Source organism: Salmo salar, chromosome 25, assembly GCF_965601325.2.
Source record: "Salmo salar chromosome 25, fSalSal1, whole genome shotgun sequence".
In the NCBI taxonomy this organism is placed as follows: domain Eukaryota; kingdom Metazoa; phylum Chordata; class Actinopteri; order Salmoniformes; family Salmonidae; genus Salmo; species Salmo salar.
Genome location: NC_138315.1, coordinates 21,582,076 through 21,606,393, shown reverse-complemented (window position 1 = coordinate 21,606,393; position 24,318 = coordinate 21,582,076). Strand labels below are relative to the sequence as shown.

At 43.8% G+C, this 24,318-nt stretch overlaps 1 protein-coding gene across 2 annotated transcripts in view; it reads left to right on the top strand.

The window, feature by feature from the left end:
• Positions 1 to 1,081: 1,081 nt before the first annotated feature.
• Positions 1,082 to 24,318, top strand: part of LOC106586336 (pleckstrin homology domain containing M3) — a 59,309-nt gene continuing 36,072 nt past the window's right edge. For both annotated transcript variants that reach the window (XM_014173514.3, XM_014173517.3), the window contains exons 1-4: positions 1,082 to 1,237; positions 3,251 to 4,315; positions 17,551 to 17,794; positions 18,012 to 18,799. In XM_014173514.3, coding sequence (XP_014028989.1) covers positions 3,805 to 4,315; positions 17,551 to 17,794; positions 18,012 to 18,799 — 1,543 coding nt within the window. In that variant the 5' untranslated portion in view covers positions 1,082 to 1,237; positions 3,251 to 3,804. The remainder of the gene's footprint in view (positions 1,238 to 3,250; positions 4,316 to 17,550; positions 17,795 to 18,011; positions 18,800 to 24,318) is intronic.

Here is a 24,318-nt window from a genome sequence, read left to right as displayed (position 1 = left end):
ATAATCCCATTTCAAAGGGTATTTATCCATTATAGTATTGAGCTATAAAACAGAACTACAAGTCCTTCTCTGCCTCCTCCTGCATCTCTCCCAAAAGCAGCTAGACCTAATCCCTGACTGACATAATTGACTCTCCTCTCAGAACAAAAAAAGAGAGCAGAGTTTGCTGGGACAAATAGAATTGAGCAGGAATTCACATGCAGCTCTATGTAGGTCATGCACAATATGGCGTCTGCAAGTTTACACCTGGGGCTCATAGCACCATTATCCCACAACAATGCTTCAGAGAGGAACTTATTTGAGCCCATTAGCCCGGGCCAGTCCCCCTCATTAGAGAAGGCTTTTTAAATGAGCCTAGACAATAAGCACACAGAAAGGGTACAGTGGAGCGCTGAGGGACCGAGTGAGGGGAGGGGAGGTTGGAGGTTTAGCCAGAGAGCCCACGATAATTACTGTGTTTCTCTCTCTGGCCTGAAAGAGACTTGAATAATGTTTCTCTTTCTGTGGGGCAAGCACAATGGACGCTGGGTAGCTTCAAGGACCGTTAGCTCTGCCCTATTAGGAAAAAATATGCTCTGTTCTCTTTCCTCCACCCCTCCACTCAGATTCGTCATTAGAGAAATGTCTTTATGACCTCTGTAGGACTTTCAGTTTGAAATGTTCCCCCCGCTGCTGTCACCTGCCTTAGTCATTAGATTGGTATTATACTGGTCTTGAAGCAACTGTAGGTTAATTTGTGTGAATTAAAAAATACAATAAATGGTCAAAAAATTTAAAAAAAATAACAAAAGGGGTGATTGAGACAGAGGGATACTGGATAAGGCAGTAACTGAAAGGTTTAACAACTCACCAAAAGGTTGTTGATTATTATTACACACTTATGTTCTTTCGATTAATGTTGAGATTATAATAACACCAGCATTATCACCATTATTATAATAACACCATTATTATGTTAATATTACCATACTATTACATTATTACTTATACAATAATTCATTACTATGCATGATATTGAAGAATTTACAACTCTGTACAGTAATTCTTCTGACCTGATCTGGGGGAATGCATGGCAAACTTCTCTAGAATGCATGGCAAACTCACACAAGTTGTAAGACCATGCAATAACTCCCCCGGCAGAATTGAGACGGAACACTTAATGACGGAACTATCAGTTCCATCCGGTGAACGTTTTCGCTGACGGACCAGAAAATTACATATTTGTAAACAGATTCAGGTGAGTCACGATTTATATATTTGTTTTTTCTCGGAACCGTGCCTGTGGGTATTTAGCTAGCTTTATGTTGTTTTTGAAATACAATATTAACAAATATTGATAAATATTTGCGCGTGTAGATGCTTTAACCCCTGCTATCAAAATGACATTGTTCAAGGATGGAGGCTAGCTAACGTTAGCTAGCTTGCTAAGTTAACGTTAGCTAGTTACAGTAGATGATGGACATTCACACCTGCTAGCTAGCTGAGTCGTTTATCTAGCTTGGTACCGTTAGGCAAGCTCTACAAGCTAGCTAATTATTGTTTCAATGACGAATGTTGGACGTGGTCTAATATTCTGTGCTAGTTTGGGGCTAGCTAAATAGCTTGCTAACTAGTTATGTCAGTGAACCACTCAACCAGGATGCAGCTGGTCAGGATGTCTAACCTTATGTAAAACGGTAATACTTGCGTTGATAACAACTAGTCGACTGAAGTTCTAAGAAAGACACCTGTCTTGACTGCGCTTTCCCCTTGTATTGATCAAGGAATTGCTAACTAAGCTAGAGATACTTCCTCTGTTAGCTAGTTAACGTTACCACCATTTCAAATGAATATATAAAATAAAGTGTATAGTCTATCTAGCTATAGACTATATGTTAATGCTTACAGACAGACACACTGATGCTAGCTACTGCCCTAAATCACATTTTATTGGTCACATACACATGGCTAGCAGATGTTATTGCGAGTGTAGCGAAATGCTTATGCTTGATACCCGAAGGGAGGATGCAATGCCTGCTGTGTGAGAGGGATATAAAAAGTCAGTGAGGAGGCACTGTGTGCTTCTGTGTCACACAGGGTGGTTTGCTGGGAAGGTGAGGACACAGTCGTGACTCAGCTGCTGGTTGCTGCTGGGGGTGCTGCTAGCCTCAGACAGTCACTTAACCCATCATATGCCACCAAGCCTTGTTGAGTCAAGGTCACACATGTCAAATGTCATGATTTGTGTTTTCCTTTTTACCGTTTGCTCTTGGGGATGGTTGAATATGTTTTCCTAGTGTTGGGCGTACTCTTTAGTGCAGGATGATTGTCTGGATGTTAGTTTGCAATGACCATACAGTACATAGCCATGATGACATAGTGTTTCATTAGATGCAGTGAGGTCATTGCTGAAGAGAGATTGATGAGTCCGATAGCTGCTGAAGCTGGAGTCACAACCTGCCCCAGCTTCTGGCCAGGGTTGTTGTCACGGAGACAACATTCCTAAGCACAGCCTCATCTGGCCTGCCTGCTCTCTGATCCATCCACCTCCCCACCATCACCCCCTTCCTCCACATCACCCTTTCTAAGTGAAGTACTGACTGTATGCCGTCCAGCGATTGGCTAATGGTGATGTAATGCCCTCTAAATAATTCATTACTGGAAGAAAGTGAAAGACCCTGAGCCGGGAGGGGCAAGGGAGGGAGGCAGAAAAAATCGATGGGCCTGTCAGTGAGAGAGAGAAAGAGAGAGGTAGCGATGGATGAGGAGTCAGAGGTTGCATCGGGGAGGAAGAGAAAAATAACAACAAACCATGACTGTGAGAGGCTAAACTGGCTGGGCAGATGAAAGGGAACCCCGCTCCAACCAGGTTGGTCCATGCCTGAGGCACAGGTTGGCTGTGTGTTAGACTATTCCATTTACTCCCTCATACTGGGATGATCCGAACAGTTGAGGGAGCGTCCGATGATGAGTCTGACTTTGAGGAGACGTCCATTTGAGACCCTTTTTAGGTGATGATTGAGGGTAGGTTCAGATTGATTGTAGGTAATTGATTTACAATGAGTTAAGATTGTTGGTAGTGAGTGTTTAACTATTTTTAGGCTATCTGTCAGGATAATGTGCATGTTCGATTAGAATGGGAAATGTGAAGCTTGCTAAGCCTCGTTCAGTGCTAAACCTAACTGATGTTGACCCTGTTCTGTGTTTCTTACTGTCCGATAATCAACCCTGACATGCTTCCTTTTTTTGTTCCCTTTTTTCCATGACACAGTGAATCTTCATATTGACCCCTTTTGTTGACATCATCACCCAATGTGGAGGAGGAGCATTCTTCTTTGTTACACACATCCATATGTGGATTCATGTGAAAGCTCTTCCTCTCTTTCACACACACACACACACACGGCACCACAGTTCTTCAAGTGTGTGTGTATCGGCCTGTGTAAGAAAAACAGTGCCACCCAAAACTGTGCCATGAGAATTTCTGGCAAAGGCCAGACCTACTCCTCTTACTGTGCCAATCTCTAGCATTAACTCAATAGGATCATCCGCCTCTAGCTAGTTGATTAACAGAGCTGTGTTAAAGAGGGATTGTTGTCCTGGAAGGAGCTTCCTGCCCTTGAGGAACACCATCCGCTCAGACTGCCTCCCTCCGGGGCTCAGACGGCAGATGCTCCGGCTGCAAGTTCCAGAGCCACCCAGCCCCATAGAGGACCACCCAGCCCCATAGAGGACCACCCCACCCCATAGAGGACCATCCCGCCCCATAGAGGACCACCCCGCCTGCCCTAACAGCCTCTAGGAGGGACCCACCCCGGGAGCACCATGGAAGGGCTGGAGGTGGAGGACATTAGTCCTGCCCTGGAGGCCACTGAGGACTTCCTACACTGCCTGGATGGGGGTGGAGGCCAAAGCCACTGCCAGGGTGGGGATGGGTTCCGGCAGCCCAGGCAACACCACCCCAAGCTGCAGGAGATGTCTGCAGCCCTGGGGAAGCTGAGCTCTAGCGGGGTGTGGGGCCTGCTGGCCAGGGAGCAGGGGACCGAGGTGTCCCCCCGTAACGTGGCCTGGGCTGACCAGCCCTCTGCCTTCAGCGTGCTGGCTCTGAGGCAGGGGAAAAGGAGTCGTGCTCGTTCCACCAATGACCTGGCTGCCCACACCAAGGACACCAACAACACCACCTCTAACTCCTCCAACACCGCCTTTAAGAAAGGCCACAACCGCTCACGTTCTGATGTCAACTACCGGCCGTCCTACACAGACAACGCTAATGGCCTGCCTGCTGTGGACAAGAACATGCTGAAGAACATTGCTCTCAATGACCAGAGAGAAGAAGGTAAGGCAGGAAGGAAGAGTATGTCCTTCTTTGGTTAGCTGATAAGGACGCACAGCTAATGTATTATTGGTTAATAATAGGGCTGTGACGGTAATTGAATAACCATGTGACGGTTATGGAGGAAGATAGTCATGAAAATAAAATAACCGTCAAAACCATTTAAAAAATAGGCCTACATACATTTTTGAAAAACATTTTTAATAACTATATTTTCTTATAGATAAACTTGACCTATTAGCAGGATTATTTGCAAACGATTATAAGCAATTGTTTTGCTAACTAAGTCTGTCTATTAAACTGTCTACATCTCCTCTTTCCAACGGTCGTTTGATGCTCCAGCAGCTAAACCGCTAACGTTAGATGCGCGGGGGTGTAGAAGTGCTAGGCCTATAATACGCCAACACCCCCCCTCCCCCCCAACGATTATGTCAGTGACCGTGTACATTGCCCTGGCCAATTACCGCAACATCAAATCCCAAGACCTTCACAGCCCTAGTTGATACTCAAATCAATACTAGTGTCTGAGCTTGAAAAAATGTGCATAAATAGGCATATGCTATCATGACATGTACTTTTCCTTGTTGTGTCAGAGACTAGATTAAGGTTAGGACTAATTTCCACTTTTGTCTAAATGAAGATAATTTCAGCGTCCTAGAGAAAACAAATAGGCCTAGGCTATGACACAGCAGTACTGCATGCAGCAGCCAGTATTGTACTCTTCTGGAACACAGCAATGGCCACTCGGGATCAAATAAATCAAATGTTATTTGTCATATGCTTCGTAGACAACAGGTGTAGACTAACAGTGAAATGCTTACTTACGGGTCCATTTCCAACAATGCAGAGTTAAAGATACATATAACAAAATAGAAAGTGATGAGGAATAAATGCACAGTGAATAACAAGTACAAATAACATGGCTATATGTAGGGAGTAGAAAATAACATGGCTAAATACAGGGCGTAGAAAATAACATGGCTAAATACAGGGCGTAGAAAATAACATGGCTAAATACAGGGCGTAGAACATAACATGGCTATATACAGGGAGTAGAACATAACATGGCTATATACAGGGAGTAGAACATAACATGGCTATATACAGGGAGTAGAAAATAACATGGCTACATACAGGGAGTAGAAAATAACATGGCTATATGTAGGGAGTAGAAAATAACATGGCTAAATACAGGGAGTACCAGTCAGTGTAGGGGTACGAGGTAATTGAGGTAGCTACAGTATGTACTGTACATACAGTACCAGTCAAGTTTGGACACACCTACTCATTCCAAGGTTCTTTATTTTTACTATTTTCTACATTGTAGAATAACAGTGAAGACAAAGTGTGAAACAAATCTAAATATATTTGAGATTTGAGATTCTTCAAAGTAGCCTCCCTTTTTTGCTTGATGACAGCTTTGCACATTCTTGGCATTCTCTCAACCAGCTTCATGAGGTAGTCACCTGGAATTCATATCAATCAACAGGTGTGCCTAGTTAAAAGTTAATTTGTGGAATTTCTTTCCTTCTTAATGCGTTTGAGCCAATCAGTTGTGTTGTGACAAGGTAGGGGTGGTATACAGAGGATAGCCCTACTTGGTAAAAGACCAAGTCCATATTATGGCAGGAACAGCTCAAATAAGCAAAGAGAAACGACAGTCCATCATTACTTTAAGACATGAAGGTCAGAACTTTCAAAGTTTCTTTAAGTGCAGTCGCAAAAACCATCAAGCGCTATGATGGAACTGGCTCCCATGAGGACCGCCACAGGAAAGGAAGACCCAGAGTTACCTCTGCTGCAGAGGATAAGTTCATTAGAGTTACCAGCCTAAAAATTGCAGCCCAAATAAATACTTCAGAGTTCAAGTAACAGACACATCTCAACATCAACTGTTCAGAAGAGACTGTGTGAATTATGCTTTCGTGGTCGAATTACTGCAAATAAACCACTACTAAAGGACACCAATAAGAAGAGACTTGCTTGGGCCAAGAAACGAGCAATGGACATTAGACTGGTGGAAATCTGTCCTATGGTCTGATGAGTCCAACCGCCGTGTCTTTGTGAGATGCAGAGTAGGTGAACAGACTAGGTGATCTCCGCATCTGTGGTTCCCACCGTGAAGCATGGAGGAGGTGTGATGGTGCTTTGCTGGTGACACGGTCTGTGATTTATTTAGAATTCAAGGCACACTTAACCAGCATGGCTACCACAGCATTCTGCAGCGATATGCCATCCCATCTGGTTTGGGCTTAGTGGGACTATCATTTCAATGACTATCATCATTTCAACAGGACAATGATCCAACACACCTCCAGGCTGTGTAAGGACTATTTGACCAAGAAGGAGAGTGATGGAGTGTTTCATCAGATGACCTGGCCTCCACAATCACCCGACCTCAACCCAATTGAGATGGTTTGGGATGAGTTGGACCGCAGAGTGAAGGATAAGCAGCCAACAAGTGCTTAGCATATGTGGGAACTCCTTCAAGACTGTTAGAAAGCATTCCAGGTGAAGCTGGTTGACAGAATAGCAAGAGTGTGCAAAGCTGTCAAGGCGAACGGTGGCTACTTTGAAGAATCTCAAATATAAAATATTTTGATTTGTTTAACACTTTTGTTTACTACATGATTCCATGTTATTTCATAGTTTTGATGTCTTCACTATTATTATACAATGTAGAAAATAGTAAAAAAAAGCTGGAATGAGTAGGTGTGACAAAACATTTGACTGGTACTGTATAGGTAGGGGTAAAGTGACTAGGCAACAGGATAGATAATGTGGTGAATAATACGAACCTCCCCGATGCATGTTGTTTGGTCTGCTTGTTTGTATTTGTTTAGAGAGACCATAATATGTCGTTCTGTCACCAAATGTACTCAAATGAGGAGAAAGAGAGAGGCCCAATTATCCCTCATATTAAGAGGGATTAGCATACGACTGAAAAGACATTAGTTGGCTCTAGGCAGGGAAGTCGGATGGATTGTTAGGCTTCACAACAGGATAGTAAAATCATGGGCTGCATTCAACAGCACTTAGCATCCGAACAGATACTGCTGTTTGCCAGTCATTATAGTTGGCAATGCTTTTATGTAGGCCTAATTGTATTCTCATTGTCCTGTACAACATATTTCCATGACATTTGATTGTGTGTACTGTGTAGGTAGGCCCCTAGGTGCACTTTTACCCCCTTTTCTCCCCAATTTCGTGGTATCCAATTATAGTCTTGTCCCATCGCTGCAACTCCCGTACGGACTCGGGAGAGGCGAAGGTCGAGAGCCGTGCGTCCTCCGTAACACAACCCAGCCAAGCCGCACTGCTTCTTGACACAATGCCCGCTTAACCCAGAAGCCAACAGCACCAATGTGTCGGAGGAAACGCTGTACACCTGGTGTCATGTCAGCGTACATTACACCCGGCCCGCCACAGGAGTCGCTAGTACGCAATGGGACAAGAATATCCCTGCCGGCCTAACCCGGACGACGATGGGGCAATTGTGCGCCGCCCCATGGGTCTCCCAGTCGCGGCTGGCTGCGACAGAGTCTGGACTCAAACCAGGATCTCTAGTGACACAGCTAGTGCCTTAGACCACTGCGCCACTCGTGAGGCCCAGGCTGTCTCTTAGAACAAACCTTAGCAGAACTGTTTAATTGATAATAGAGAACCATGAAATCCCCACCATCTTGAATAATGTGAATAAAATGGGGATCGACTGCAGTTGTTGTCACATTAGATGCAACAGGGAAAGGAGGCTTTGGTGCCACTGGCATGCAAGAATGCTTCTTCCCTTTCCCACTGCCAGCGGTAAACGTTCCCTCAAAGACCCCAGCCCACGTACTCCTGCAGAGTCCCTGTGGGGTGATATTTACTGATTTCCTCAGCAGCAACACTCACACACTAATGCTGATGGATCTGTTGATTTCAGCATGGCCAGGAGCTAGCCAGTGAGAGAGTGGGCTTCACAGCGACCTTCAGCTGTCAGTGTCATAGTGCTGTAGGGATTTTATTTAATTTACCAATCTACTCGTTAAGGTTTTATATTGTTGTTTTAAGACAGACCAGACATGTACTTCTGGGATTTTAATGTATAGCCTAGCTTTATTAGCTGTTAATTGGTCTTTCAATTGGTTCACCTCATCTAATGAATCTCTCAGTTCTGTTGGCTTTTCATCAACACTGAAGAAAAAAAATGTAAATGCAACGTGTCGGTCCTATGTTTCATGAGCTGAAAAAAAAAAAGAAAATATCCATACGCACAAAAAGCTTATCTCTCAAATGTTGTGCACCAATTTGTTTACTTCTCTGTTAGTGAGCATTTTTCCTTTGCAAAGATAATCCATCCACCTGACAGTTGTGGCATATCAAGAAGCTGATTAAACAGCATGATCATTACACAGATACACATTGTGTTGGGGAAAATAAAAGGCCACTCTAAAATGTGCAGTTTTGTCACACAACACAATGCTACAGATGCCTCAAGTTTTGAGGGAGAATGCAATTGGCATGCTGACTGCAGGAATGTCCACCAGAGCTGTTGCCAGAGAATGGAACATTAATTTCTCTACCATAAGCCGACTCCAACATAATTTTAGAGAATTTGTCAGTACGTCCAACTGGCCTCAACCGCAGACGGTCGTAACCAACTTCAGAGGGCAAATGCTCACCTTCGATAGCCACTGGCACCAGTGGAGGCTGGTGACTTGAAAAATTGAGGAGGATGGGAGACCCACGGTACAGGCACAAGACGCACAGAGACTTCAAAGTGTGTTTCAAAAATCAAAGTAATTATTTTAACCTAAAGCATTTAATATTGTACTATAAATGCCATTATTATGGGGAATGGGAATGAGAGGGCTAATTAGTGTTGGGATGGGATCACAGCAGTGATTGAATGAGGGTATGAGGCAGGTGTTGAGGTGTTCAGAGGCTTGACTTCAGGGTTTGACTGGGAAGACACAATAACAAAACACACCACACAGTTAGACTAAAGAGTTAAGAATGAGTTAGTCTAAGCAAGGAGTAAAATCAATGTGTAATAATGTAATTATGTATGTGTGACTATATACAGTAATGAGAGAAAATTGATGGGGTACTCCCAGTGATTGGAGAGGAAACGTTCAATGTGCCACTGGATAAGCGGGCACTTGAGACGTGGCTTCAGTTCATGTCAGGACAGAGCTGACAATGGTTGTAGTGTGGAGTGGTCATCACCTCCTAATCAGGGAACAGGAGAGGACTTAGTTGGAAATACAAATAGCAGATACAGTTGAAATCAGAAGTTTACATACACCTTAGCCAAATACATTTAAAAACTCAGTTTTTCACAATTCCTGACATTTAATCCTAGTAAAAATTCCCTCTTGGGTCAGTTAGAATCACCACTTTATTTTAAGAATGTGAAATGTCAATAATAGTAGAGAGAATGATTTATTTCCGCTTTTATTTCTTTCATCACATTCCCAGTGGGTCATAAGTTTACATACACTCAATTAGTATTTGGTAGCATTGCCTATAAATTGTTTAACTTGGGTCAAACGTTTCAGGTAGCCTTCCACAAGCTTCCCACAATAAGTTGGGTGAATTTTGGCCCATTCCCTTTGACACAGCTGGTGTAACTGAGTCAGGTTTGTAGGCCTCCTTGCTCGCACACGCTTTTTCAGTTCTGCACACAAATTTTCTATAGGATTGAGGTCAGGGCTTTGTGATAGCCACTCCAATACCTTGACTTTGTTGTCCTTAAGCCATTTTGCCACAACTTTGGAAGTATGCTTGGGGTCATTGTCCATTTGGAAGACCCATTTGCGACAAAGCTTTAACTTCCTGACTGATGTCTTGAGATGTTACTTCAATATATCCACATCATTTTTCTCCCTCATGATGCCATCTATTTTGTGAAGTGCACCAGTCCCTCCTGCAGCAAAGTACCCCCACAACATGATGCTGCCACCCCCGTGCTTCACGGTGGGGATCGTGTTCTTTGGCTTGCAAGCATCCCCCTTTTTCCTCCAAACATAACAATGGTCATTATGGCCAAACAGTTCTATTTTTGTTTCATCAGACCAGAGGACATTTCTCCAAAAAGTGCGATCTATGTCCCCATGTACAGTTGCAAACCGTAGTCTGGCTTTTTAATGGTGGTTTTGGAGCAGTGGCTTCTTCCTTGCTGAGCGGCCTTTCAGGTTATGTCAATATAGGACTCGTTTTACTGTGGATATAGATACTTTTGTACCTGTTTCCTCCAGCATCTTCACAAGGTCCTTTGCTGTTGTTCTGGGATTGATTTGCACTTTTCGCATCAAAGTAGGTTCATCTCTAGGAAACAATGCGTCTCCTTCCTGAGCGGTATGACGGCTGCGTGGTCCCATGGTGTTTATACTTGCGTACTATTGTTTGTACAGATGAACATGGTACCTTCAGGCGTTTGGAAATTGCTCCCAAGGATGTACCAGACTTGTGGAGGTCTACAATTTTTTTTTTCCTGAGGTCTTGGCTGATTTCTTTTGATTTTCCCATGATGTCAAAGAGGCACTGAGTTTAAAGGTAGGCCTTGAGATACATCCACAGGTACACCTCCAATTGACTCAAATTATGTCAATTAGCCTATCAGAAGCTTCGAAAGCCATGACATCATTTTCTGGAATTTTCCAATTTGTTTAAAGGCACAGTCAACTTAGTGTATGTAAACATCTGAATTGTGATACAGTGAATTATAAGTGAAATATTCTGTCTGTAAACAATTGTTGGAAAAATGACTTGTGTCATGCACAAAATAGATGTCCTAACCGACTTGCCAAAACTATAGTTTGTTAACAAGAAATTTGTGGAGTGGTTGAAAAACGAGTTTTAATGACTCCAACCTAAGTGTATGTAAACTTCTGACTTCAACTGTACATTCCATTACAGCTGCACCATCATAGGTTTGAACAACAAGTTTCTCCATTAAGTTAAACAGACTGCGCATCTCGCCCACTTGACACAAAGTTGCCCAACAAACATTCCTGAATAAAGCCCTGGTCATCCACATAACTGACAACTGCAAGCAGGTCCCAGAGTGGCGGGGCAATTTTTACCCCCTGGGGCCCAGAGTTTTTCCTTATCTGTTAACCAGGAAAGCTCGAGACCCTATAAGGTATGAAAGTGATTAATCAGTTGTACAAATGTTGTAAGGGCTATGATGGGACCAGTTTGTCCTAATCAGGTCACATGTTTTTTTTTTTTTACTTTAAAAACTCCTGGCCCCTGGGGGGTGAAAACCCTGTCCAACTGCAGCAACCTTATACTTGTTCATATGAATTATAGTTAGACTAGATTAGCAAACTTTACCCGGACACAGAGACAACAACTGATAGACAATAGCACTCACAGGGCTGAGCTTGCTTTATGAATGTTTGCATCATGAAGTTCTATGTAACTGTAGGCCTTGTAAAAAATGCACTCACATCTGTCATCACTATTATGTTGATTGATTCATTCCAGTTAACAATGGACAGCGCACGTAGGCTGTATGCAGCTGCTCTTATTAGTAGCCTACAGTTGATCAGACTGAAAAATGGTCTCGTTTTCAACCCATACAACATTTGTGTAATAAGTTTTTGCTTCGGTCTGTCCGGATTGATTGTGTTGTCATATTTGCTAAATAAATACCGGAAGTAAGTGGAAAGCCTACTTGAGCGTGTGCGAAAAAATGCGCAGCGTCCACCTCTCTCTTTAATCTAACTTTTAATGGATGATGCGATGGAAGCTATCAAATCATTCTGAATTGATTTGACATCCTAGAAAAGACAGAACGTTCCATGTAGTTGCACTTGTTAGCGGAACTTTCCCTCGTCTTGTCCTTTTAAAAGCCAATTCTTGCATGCCCAGAAACGCAGTGGTGTTGATGAGCCGCTTGAGAACATCCCTGTTTCTTCTTACTTTATCGTTGTGTTGCGCAGTTTGAATACGCAGACCTTTGTCATTATCGATGCAGGTTTTCCCCAGAAGCTTGAATCTGATGTGCGCATTTATATGCACCTTGCTTTTGTTTTGCCGTTTAGCTGAACGATCAATGTTCTTCAGGTCTTTGCACCCCTCTTTCGCCCAAGACTCAGACTTTCTAAAAAGCAGGCAAGGCCAGCAATGTCCATAGCAAAGACCCAAACGGCGTTCCATAGTTGGCGGCGAAAACGGCACAGTGGAGCTGATAGCTAGCTAGCTACGGCTTCTTGCTACTGAAGTTAGAACAATTTATTTCAATTTGCCTTGCTAACTGGACACAAAAATAAAGTTCTAAAATCAAGAAACTATTTATAATCTCACCCCCGTCTCCTGTAATTTGAAGAAACTAATTTGAATTGAATAATAACCAAAAAGTTCTCAACTATCACTTTTCAATCTATCCAATAATGTCACCAAGCTTCTCTTCATCTTCTTTGATGAGGTTTAACAGCGGTTGGCATCCACCAAGCTTCTCAATACATAGAACCCACCATAATGCTTTGCGGCACAAGCTCAATACAACACACTAGGTTCGTTCTCTGGTCCTAGTCCTATGATTGGATGGACAACATGTCAGTTCATACTACAAAAGTTTTAATTGGTTTGAGGTTGTCCTCCGGAGGTGGTCATAATTACCATGTATGTCTATGGAAGGGGGTGAGTCCTATGAGCCTCCTAGGTTTTGTATTGAAGTCAATGTACCCAGAGGAAGACAGAAGCTAGCTGTCCCCCGGCTACACCATGGTGCTACCCCAGAGAGTGCAGTTGAAGTTACTATAGACCATTAAAAAAGTGTGTTTTAATCAATTATTTGGTGACATATATATTTTGTATAGTTGTATCTAAAAAGGAAAACTTTTTTAGTGTTTCACTATTTTTATTTTTATGAAATTTCACTGAGGAGGATGGTCCTCCCCTTCCTCCTCTGAGGAGCCTCCACTGACTGGCATGCTGGAGAAGTGTGCTCTTCATGGATGAATCCCGGGTTTCAACTGTACCGAGCAGATAGCTTCGTGTGGGCGAGCGGTTTGCTGATGTCAACGTTGTGAACAGAGTGCCTCATGGTGGCAGTGGGGTTATGTTATGGTCAAGCATAAGCTACGGACAATGGGGAAAAAATTGCATTTTATCAATGGCAATTTGAATGCACAGAGATACCGTGACAAGATCCTGAGGCCCATTGTCTTGCCATTCATCCGCCACCATCACCTCATGTTTCAGCATGATAATGCACAGCCCCATGTTGCAAGGATCTGCACACAATTCCTCGAAGCTGAAAATATCCCAGTTCTTCCATGGCCTGCATACTCACCAGACATGTCACCTATTGAGCATGTTGCGGATGCCCTGGGTCAACGTGTACAACAGCGTGTTCCAGTTCCTGACCATAACCAGCAACTTCGCACAGCCATTGAAGAGGAGTGGGACAACATTCCACAGGCCACAATCAACAGCCTGATCAACTCTGTGAAGGAGACGTGTCGAGCTGCATGAGGCAAATGATGGTCACACCAGATACTGACTGGTTTGCTGATCCACACCACTACTTTATTTTTTAAGGTATCTGTGATGTGACCTACAGATGCATATCTGTATTCCCAGTCATGTTAAATCCATAGATTAGGGACTACTGAATTCATTTCAATTGACTGATTTCCTTATATGAACTGTAACTCAGTAAAATCTTTGAAATGTATGCATGTTGCGTTTTATATTTTTGTTCGGTGTAACTAGGAACCAGCGAAATAAATAGAACACTAATAATATATATGTATCTCTATGTTTGGGATGTTTTCCTTACTGGAAAAAACATTATTCCTTTCTGTTCTCTTTGAGTCTGTCTGTCCTGGTTATGGTGTCCAGGATTCACCAGGGGGTCCATTGGTAAAACATCTCGTCTCTAAAGGCCAAAGTTATAAAATGGCACTTGTTCTGTTGTGATTGGCTGTCCTTGGTCTGTCTGGGTGTGGCAGTCAGTCATTACAGTAAGAGTGACTGCTCTAGCAATTCTGTCTGGACTTTGGCAGCCTAACCGGTACTCCCTATTCCTGGTACAACCCTCCCCCCAAATTACACCCTAGCCCATGTACAGTGTTTATTGTCACGTCCCCATGTAAGCCTTAAGGCAGCTGCTTTGGTGTGATTACAGCTCTGGATGGACTGGTATCCCATTTCAGCGTTTTAGCTGCAGGACTGAGGCAAGCGTTAGCTACGTGTTGGCGGTTTTACAGAATGTCAGTTTTGATTTCAGGCTGTTGGGGCCCAAGGCTGCGTGGCGTAACGTTAGCTTGTTCATGTCTCACACCGTTACCGGAGCATGATGTCATGGCACGCAAGCGGTGGTGTAGTAATTGAACAGTGTGTGTGTGTGTGTGTGTGTGTCTCACCTCTTAATGTCTCACCTCTTAATTCTGCTCCACACTCTACAGAGCGTGGCGACTGTGGAGCGGAGGCTGAATCTCAATCAGGCTCCTGGCTGCATTTACATATTTATTAGTCCCTAAAGAGTATTTTAGCATGCAAGTGCAAGACTCAAAGTGACATCTTGTCTGTCAGTGTTTTTGTGCAGTAAGATGGATGGGACACCCCACCACCACCTTTGTTTACCTCAGTAGTTAAGAAAGAAGGAAAGAAAGGGACCATTGCCCATTTGAACCACATTTAGCCTCGTTTCTAGAAGTATTTTCCCATCTTATTAGGCTAGCTGAGTTCATCTAGTGAATCTATTATACTATCACTAGGGGACAAGGCACAGCTAAACCACACAGTTTTGAGTTGAGTATAATATGAACTGATGGCTCAGACACCAACAATGAGTTCATAACAAGATGTCCTCTCCTCACCTGCCTCTGGGCCAGACCATTCACATCACGTTAATGTTAAGTCCCTGTGACGTTTCAGCAACGCTATCGCATCAGGTGGCACTAACGGCCATGCAGGGCCAGGCCCGGACAGCCAGTTCAATCCAGTATGTAGGGTTGTAGGGCCGTGTAGGGCTAGGATGCTGCTGGCTGACCAGGCCCAGCAAAGCAAAGCGCCGACTGCGACTCAACTAATTGAGTCATGTCCGTGCTCCTCGGCTCCTTTGTAGCGTGAAATGAACAGTGACCTACACCGCACCCACGTGCTCACAGGAGCCTTTGAAGCCCAGGGGGACAGGCGAGCCCCCTAGCACCCCCAACCTTTGCCTGAGGGGCTCCCGAAGGCCAAAGCACAGCGGCCAACCGGCCCAGCCGTCTGGTCGTCTGTCCCGGGCTTCTGGCATCTGCTCTCTCCGTCTGACAAACGTAGACAAATTAGCCTACAGACCCACAGCCACCTTTGGCCACCCTCGATTGACAGAGGAGAACAGTGAGTCGGTTGGGTCAGAGCCTATTGGGTTTTTAAAGGGGAGTGAAACAGCAGGTAGGCTACATAACAGTATAGTACAAGATACATTGAACTGAACTCCAGTCATATTTTTTATTTTTTGGTCAGTTGATTATCAGTTATTTTCATTGATTGGTCAAGGATTACACCCACCTGTTAACCCTGGTATAACATCATTTCTGATAAGGATAAAAACAAGTATACGTCAAGGCTGCGAGTTGTGCTCCAATGACAACTAGTGTATGCTGGAGCACTACAGATAAGGAAAGTGGCTCCTATATGTCTCACAGACATTTCTATTCACGTGCAATGCTATTTGGCTTCAGCAATGCTCCTGGGCCACTGGTAGGTGGAGACACGTCTGCCCTTCTACACTCTACGTGCAGCCACAGCACAAGTCAAAATCCACCATAACCACTGAACAGGAAGCTGAGAGATGAGATGCAAAAAGGAGGAATGGAAAGGAAAAGAGATAAAGAAAGGAGTGTGTAAAAGAAACGTGAGGAAGGGCAGAGAGAGGGTGTGCCCCAGATAAGTGAATTTCTCCTGGTTCTCTGTGTTTGCACAGCGTTCTGGGTAACAATGCTGTTTCTTCCTGCTGACCTCACAGGAAGCACTTTCAAAGCTAACCGTGCTAGTTGCTATCACAAACCAAAATATCATCGCTCACGTTCAGACCTGAACATCTGTGTTTGGCTCCGATAAATAACGTGTCAAAAGTGCTATCAGATTTGTGGCCCTCAAATGGTGGGAGTTGCATTGTAGCCTAATTCATTTTGTGAAAACGCTGGCTAAGCAAGCTGACCCAGAACAGGCTAGGCAGTTTATAAGTTTGCCCCTGCTCTTAGTAATGTGTCGCATTTGAGTTGTTTAATAAGTTGAGAATTCTAGGCTACGGTTTGAAGATGTGTCCTTAATGACGGGAGAATGAATGTCCTACACGGTATATTAGCCAAGAGCATACTGCTGAGTGCTGACTGTTGAATGGAGGCCAGTGTTATTGATCCAATGAGCAGATAATAAGATGAAATTGTTGCAGAGACATTCTGTGAGTGGTAATAGCATGTGTGGCTGGCAGCCTAGCACATTGGAAGGGCCTCCCCCCACTCCGCCTCACCCATTTACAATCAGATAGTCGCTGTTCTTTTGTTTGCCCTCTGAATCTTTCTAAGGCAGTTAGCTTCTACCTTTAACCTCTTACAGTATACTGGTATACTATACTTTGTTCAATATAACAAGTAAGGCATAATAAATGTAGTTCTAGCCTATGTGTTTAGCAGTGGGGTAAAAATACTTTCAAGTATTAAGTCGTTTTTTTGGCTATCTGTACTTTACTTTACAATTTATACTTTTGACAACTTTTACTTTACTTCAATACATTTTTAAAGAAAATAATGTACTTTTTAATCCATACATTTTTCCTTGATACCCAAAAGTAGTCGTCACATTTTGAATGCTTAGCAGGACAGGAAAAATGTAAAATGTACACACTTATCAAGAGAACATCCCTGGTCATCCCTACTGCCTCTGATCTGGCGGACTCACTATAAACACAAATTGTTAGTTTGTAAAGATGTCTAAGTTTTGAAGTGTGCCCCTGACTATCTGTAAAATGGTGCGGCCTGGTTTGCTTAATATAAGGAATTTGAAATGATTTATACTTTTACTTTTGATACTTAAGTATATTTAAAACCAAATACTTTTAGACTTTTACTCAAGTAGTATTTTACTGGGTGATTTTCACTTTTACTTTAGTCATTTTCTACTAAGGTATCTTTGCTTTTACTGAAGTATGACAATTGGGTACTTTTTCCACCACTGGTGTTTTGCTGTTTATCAAAGGGTTTTCTGCAGAGGATCCTGTTGCTGAATATATGTTGTGTTTGTTCCAGCCCATAAGGACAGCAGCAGCGGCAGTGTGGTGAAGCAGGGCTCCCTGGAGCATCGTGAGGGTCAAAAGGGTCGTTGGAGCATCTGCCACCTAGAGCTGACCCCCTGTGAGCTGCGTCTCTACAGCCTGGACAGTAGTGGTAACCGCCAGCTCTGCACCGCCTACTCCCTGTCCCACTGCCAGGGCGTTAGCCAGCCCCAGCCACCACAGGACGGACGAGTCCTCCAGGCCCTCTTCTTCAACAGGTAAAATAACGGTGCTCAACTCTTAGGAGACCTCTTGCCAGGTCTCCTTCCTAAAATCTTGTAACCTCAACGGAACTTCCTGGATAAATAAAGGTTAAATAAAATAAATCAAAGATTGTTGGAGTCATCAGTCAATCACATAAACATGAGTTGCAATTGAAGTTATTTCTCTCATAACATGTTTTAATAGACCACTCACTGACCTCATCTTCAACAGCTCCACCCGCCTGCAGTTACGTGCCGCCTGCCAGTGGGAGGCGCTAGACTGGAGGAGGCAGATCTGGGAGAGAGTATTGGCTGCCCGGCCCGCCCACAAACAGGCAGAGCCGCCTCCAGTCTTATCCCCGTCGTCATCCATCTCCTCTGGAAGTCTCGACACCAGACCAGACCCCATTGGTCCTGCTGAGGCTGCCCTGACCCCTAATACCTCGCATCTCCCCCCAGCCCGGCCCACGGCCCTGCCCCTGTTCACCAAGCGCTGTGCTGATGTCCTCAAGGTGGGTCTGCTCCACCAGCAGACTGACCTCAACAACTGGAGGGCCTTCACCTTCGTGCTGAGTTGTTCCACGCTGCAGGCCTTCCCAACCGAGGGCCGGGGGCCCGTGTCCGAGCCTGTCCTCCGCTACCCGCTGGCCTCCTGCCTGGCCGTGCAGAGGGACGAGGTCGAGGGTGCCAGCGCCGCCCGTTTCCAGGCAGTCTTCCCCAGAGAGGTGCTCCGTCTGCGGGCTGAGTGCCAACTCAAGGCCCAGGATTGGGTGGAGGCCCTGCGGATGGCCGTGGCGGCCCAGAGGCCCCAGGGGGAGGAGGATCAGGGCTCCAGCCAGGCCCAGCCAGGTGCAGTGTCGATGGGGACGGGGGTGCTGCTGAGGACCAAGCCCTCCAGGGAGCGGAGGCAGAGGGATGCCCAGAGGGCCAAGAGACAGTCAGTCACCACCAGCTTCCTCAGTATCCTCACCTGCCTGGCTGTGGAGAAGGGCCTGACCACCCAGAGCTTCAGGTGTGCAGGTAGAGACCTCCGCCTGTTACCACACAGACACACACACACAGTCAGTCTGAGCAAGGCACTTACCCCTAATTGCTCCAGGGTCGCCGTTGATAATGGCTGACACTGGCCGTGACCCCACTCTCCCAGAGTCTCCCAGGGGGAGTTGGGAACGCTAAAAGCACATTTCCATAACAAAGGTTAAATTAAAAAAATCCAATTCACACATGCATGTTAATACACATTTGCACACGTGTAAAATATAAACCCCCGGAAAAGTATTTTTTTACACAGACACTAAAGTGACACATTCTTCACTAAAGTTCCAAAAATATAATCTGTCACATCACTGGTTCATCTACATATCTCTACTCTTTATGGAAAGATTTTTTACAACATAATCCATCAAAACCGTGGCTTTATATTGACTCAAGGAGTAACCACTGTCATTACTCAAAAATCTATTGATATTACTACAGAAAGAGACAGCATACTTCAGTAGTGCTCTGCAAACAGATACATTACACAATCTCAGTCTGCTAATGAGTGTGTTCAAGAGGTCTACTTGTCAACTGGATGCATACTTCCGTGAGGGTAGCTAGCTAATGACTGTCAGATGGTGCAATATAGGCCTTGTATCTCTCAATCCTATCTACAGTGCCTTCAGAAAGTATTCACACCCCTTTACTTTTTCCCAAATTGTGTTATATTAGTCTGAATTTAAAATGGATTAAATGGAGGTATTTAGTCACTGGCCTACACACAATACCCCTTAATGTCGAAGTGGAATTATGATTTTCCATTTTTTTGTGCAAATTATATAAAAAAAAAAAGGTGAAATGTCTTGAGTCCATAAGTATTCAACCCCTTTGTTATGGCAAGCCTAAATAAGTTCATGAGTAAAAATGTGCTTAATAATTTCCATGGACTCACTCTGTGTGCAATAATGGCGTTTAACATAGTTTTTTAATGACTACCTCATCTCTGTACCCCACACATACAATCATCTATAAGGTCCCTCAGTCGAGCAGTGAATTTCAAACACATATTCAACCACAAAGACCAGGGAGGTTTTCCAATGCCTCGCAAAGAAGGGAATCTATTGGTAGATGAGTAAAAATAAAACCAGTTATTGAATATCCCTTTGAGCATGGTGAAGTTATTAATTACACTTTGGATGATGTATCAATACACCCAGTCACTACCGCTTTCCCTCCAACAAAACAAACACAGACAGACAAACAGCATCCCTCCAATGGAACACTTGGTAGACCAACAGATTTTTTGGGGGTCTGTAATTTTATGAGTTCACCTCACCACAACCCAAATAAACACACCCCTATTTTGTTTCTCTTTATTTTTCACTGCACGACGACATGGCATTACCCAGAGTCCTGTGCGGTGGCGTTGCCTTTGTTGGCAAAGCAGCTTTGTTGTGGTTGGCTTCAAAAGGGCGGCTGGGAGACGGCTGGGGATCAAGGTGTCTGGGGCTCTCACCCACAGCCACCAGTCCTTTGAGCTTAGACCAGTCACCTGTTACACCACTGGGGGTCATAGACCCCCCTCCTCAAAGAACCACCTTTCTCACACACACACACACACACACACCTGGCTGGCTGACTGTAGCAGTTTTTGTATTTACTAGGCTTATGACCTGACCTGTATGTTTGTTATAGAGAGGGCTATAGAGAGGGAGCTACAGTTCATAATTCCCCTTAGAGATGTCTCCACCATTACATCTGTTTCGTTCTCTAAGCCTCAGTGGACCATAACTGATATCTCACTACCAGATAGCCCTCTATTCTGTCTGACAGCTCAGTAAATGGAGCCATGGCGGCTCTGTGTTTGGTCTTTCTGGGTGTGAAATCTGTGCTCACTAAAAGGGGATGAATGAGGTGGTTTCCTCCTTCTCTTCTGTAACCAGCGCTCTATTAATGCATGCCGTCTGAAAGGGCCACTGAACAAGGGGAGCGGGCACCTGACGATAATTGGCCGGCATAAAGCAGAGGGAAAAAAATCATTTTTTATAATCAAAGACAGGCGCCCGGGAGGCTGGGATGCTATCGTCAATGCGGAAGCTAATTGTTTGATACAGGGGCTCTTTTTGCTCGGGCTGCAGACCTGTTTGAATGAGACACAAGCAGAGAATAACAGCTGGATACAGCTTGTCCCATGCTCTGTTCACAAAACCCTTTAATTATGCGCTCTCTTTCTCTCCCTATTTCTCCTTTCTCTCTTTCTCGTTCATTCAGACTCACACAGTCTCTCATGCTGTCACTGTGTTCACTGAACTCTACTCTTTCTCTCTGGCTCATTCTCTCCCTCTGTCCCCCCTCTATCTCCCTCTCTCTCTCTCGTGCTCTCGCTCACTCTCTTTTTCCTCACTCTATCTCTTCCCGCCCTCCCCAATCCCCTTGCCTGGCTCCTTGGTAGAGTGCCAGTTTCCTTTTGACTGCTTGTTCTTGTCAGTCACTTAGCTTTGGATGGAGAGTCAGGAGCCAGTCTGTTGTATTACAGTTTAATGGCTTTTCCCTAAACAAATATCCCTGGCCTCCATGGCTCTGTTAGGGGGATTAGGGGACGCGCGATGAGGAGGGGTGAGGACAACAGGCAAATAGAGGGAAAGTGAGAGAGTGGGAGAAAGAGAGGAGAGTGGGAAAGAGGGGAAGTTACCATTGTTGGGTCTGACAGAGAGCACAATGGCCAGGGAGTGTAGGAGGGGGGCGTGGGTGTTCAGGGGTCCCCATTACTGTAGCTTTCGCCCCTCTGTCTATTTGGGGGCTGTGATTGAGCACCCTTTGCCTCTTCTGTCCCCCACCTCCCCACCGGCCGACACCCTCTGGCCCCAATTTGTTAGCCCCCATAAAGAATAGATGATGGATGGCGGATTGGCCCTGCCTCCTCCTGTGCCTGTGTGAGTGATTCTGGTGGTGGGGGGGGGGGGGGGGTTGAGGGAGCATATGCACCCTCTTTTCAACTGGGCTCTGGTGTCTACTAATTACCCATCAGACCTCAGCAACTTAATGGTCTAGGAATTTGTAGAGGCCAGAGCATAATAGGCAAAAAAAAATGCAACAAAACAACCAAAAACAATCCTTGAGTTGAATCTTCTTGCCTTTATTCCCCATGTCTTGCCCAGCTCTTCCCTGTGCTAGCCAAATCATCAAATGTATTTATAAAGCCCTTTTTACATCAGCAGATGTCACAAAGTGCTATACAGAAACCCAGCCTAAAACCCCAAACAGCAAGCAATGCAGATGTAGAAGCACGGTGGCTAGGAAAAACACCCTAGAAAGGTAGGAACCGAGGAAGAAACCTAGAGAGGAACCAGGCTATGAGGGGTGGTCAGTCCTCTTCTGGCTGTGCTGGGTGGAGATTATAAGAGTACATGTCATTAAGGACAGATTGGGGAGGAGAATCTGACTCAAATCTCATGTGCTTTACCATTTCTTTCTCGGCTGTTCTTTTGACTGGAGAGTGAAGTCAAAATATCCTTGTTAGAACAGTGGCCTGTAATGAGGAGTTTTGGCATGGCGTCTCAAAGCTTCAGATGAAGGGTCTTACTTTGATCACCCTGTTATTGCAGAAAATTTGTAGTGTATTCTAGGTTTAAAAATGCTTCTAAAGTTTGTAGTTTCCACATTAAAATATCAAACTTGATTTACCTTGACTAAAAATATATCAACCCTTACAAAAATATCCGTTAATTATAATCCACACAATAATTTCCATTTTCACATTATATTTTCCTGCTGTGAGAAAGGGACAAATTAAGATCTTACATCTGTATTCACATCAACCAGAAACAAAATTCCAAAAACAATTCTGGGCCTGGCTGAACACACATTTATTTTTATCAGTTCTTGATGAATATTGAACTGTGACCTAAATGCATCTATAAGATTGTCACTGGTCAGATGAATACTACTATGTTAATGCACTATATTCAGGGTCGGGTAGGTTATTTTTTAAATGTAATCCGTTACTAGTTACTTGTCCGAAATTGTAATTAGTAACGTAACTTTTAAATTACCCAAACTCAGTAACGTAATCTGATTACATACTTTTAGAAGACAAAAATGTATGTTACCAATTGAACGACATCTATTGCAGGATAAATCAATGTTAAAGTTTACATAGCTGGCAATACATGGATGTTAAATTTTACTTAATGGGTTGGTTATTTAGTCTTCTTCTAACCCATTGCGGTTTTTTTATTTTGTTGTCATGGAGGACTGATTGGGCTCATTGATTCGAGTTGAAAAATAAATGCTGCGCTCATGGAATGGCATGCTTTGAGCACTCCTGAAAAGTGCTATTTACATGTGAAAAATGAATGCCATATGCTGCATTTGCTATAGACCTATTGTTTACCTTTTTGTTGGTGACACTTTGATATCTTGATAATATGCAGCTGTTTAAAGGGCAAATCCACAGATGAAACAATAACAAAATGTGCCCCGTGCCTCTGTTTTGGTAAAGAAACTGAGGGATGGGACTGGAGAAATGTAATGACTCTCAGATTAATAGACAGCGCAATGGATGCAAGGACAGACCATCCTTGATAACATGGTTAAAACAATCATTTTGATATGAGGCTATACAGTGTTTGTTTACATCTACAATGTCTACAAACACTGGAGAAAAACAAGCTTATATTTTGGGTTCTGATGGTGTATGATAGTTGAACTAAGCTCATGAGGCATTTCTAAGTTATATTCTTCAACAATCAATGGATATATACAGTACCAGTCAAAAGTTTGGACACACCTACTCATTCCAAAGTTTTTCTTTATTTTTAATGTTTTCTATATTGTAGAATAATAGCGAAGACATCAAAACTATGAAATAACACATATGGAATCATGTAGTAACAGAAAAAAGTGTTAAACAATAAAATATATTTGAGATTCTTCAAAGTAGCCACCCTTTGCCTTGATGACAGCTTTGCACACTCTTGACATTCTCTCAACCAGCTTCATGAGGTAGTCACCTGGAATGCATTTCAATTAACAGATGTGCCTTGTTAATTTGTGGAATTTCTTTCCTTCTTAATGCATTTGAGCCAATCAGTTGTGTTGTGACAAGGTAGGGGTGGTATACAGAAGATAGCCCTATTTGGTAAAAGACCAGGTCCATATTATGGCAAGAACAGCTCAAATAAGAAAAGAGAAACGACAGTCCATCATTACTTTAAGACATGAAGGTCAGTCAATCCGGGAAATTTCAAGAACTTTTAAAGTTTCTTCAAGTGCAGTCGCAAAAACCATCAAGCACTATAACTGGCTCTCATGAGGACCACCACAGGAAAGGAAGACCCAGAATTACCTCTGCTGGAGAGGATAAGTTCATTAGAGTTACCAACCTCAGAAATTGCAGGCCAAATAAATGATTCACAGAGTTCAAGTAACAGACACATCTCAACATCAACTGTTCAGAGGAGACTGTGTGAATCAGGCCTTCCTTCGAATTGCTGCAAAGAAACCACTACTAAAGGACACCAATAATAAGAAGAGACTTGCTTGGGCCAAGAAACGAGCAA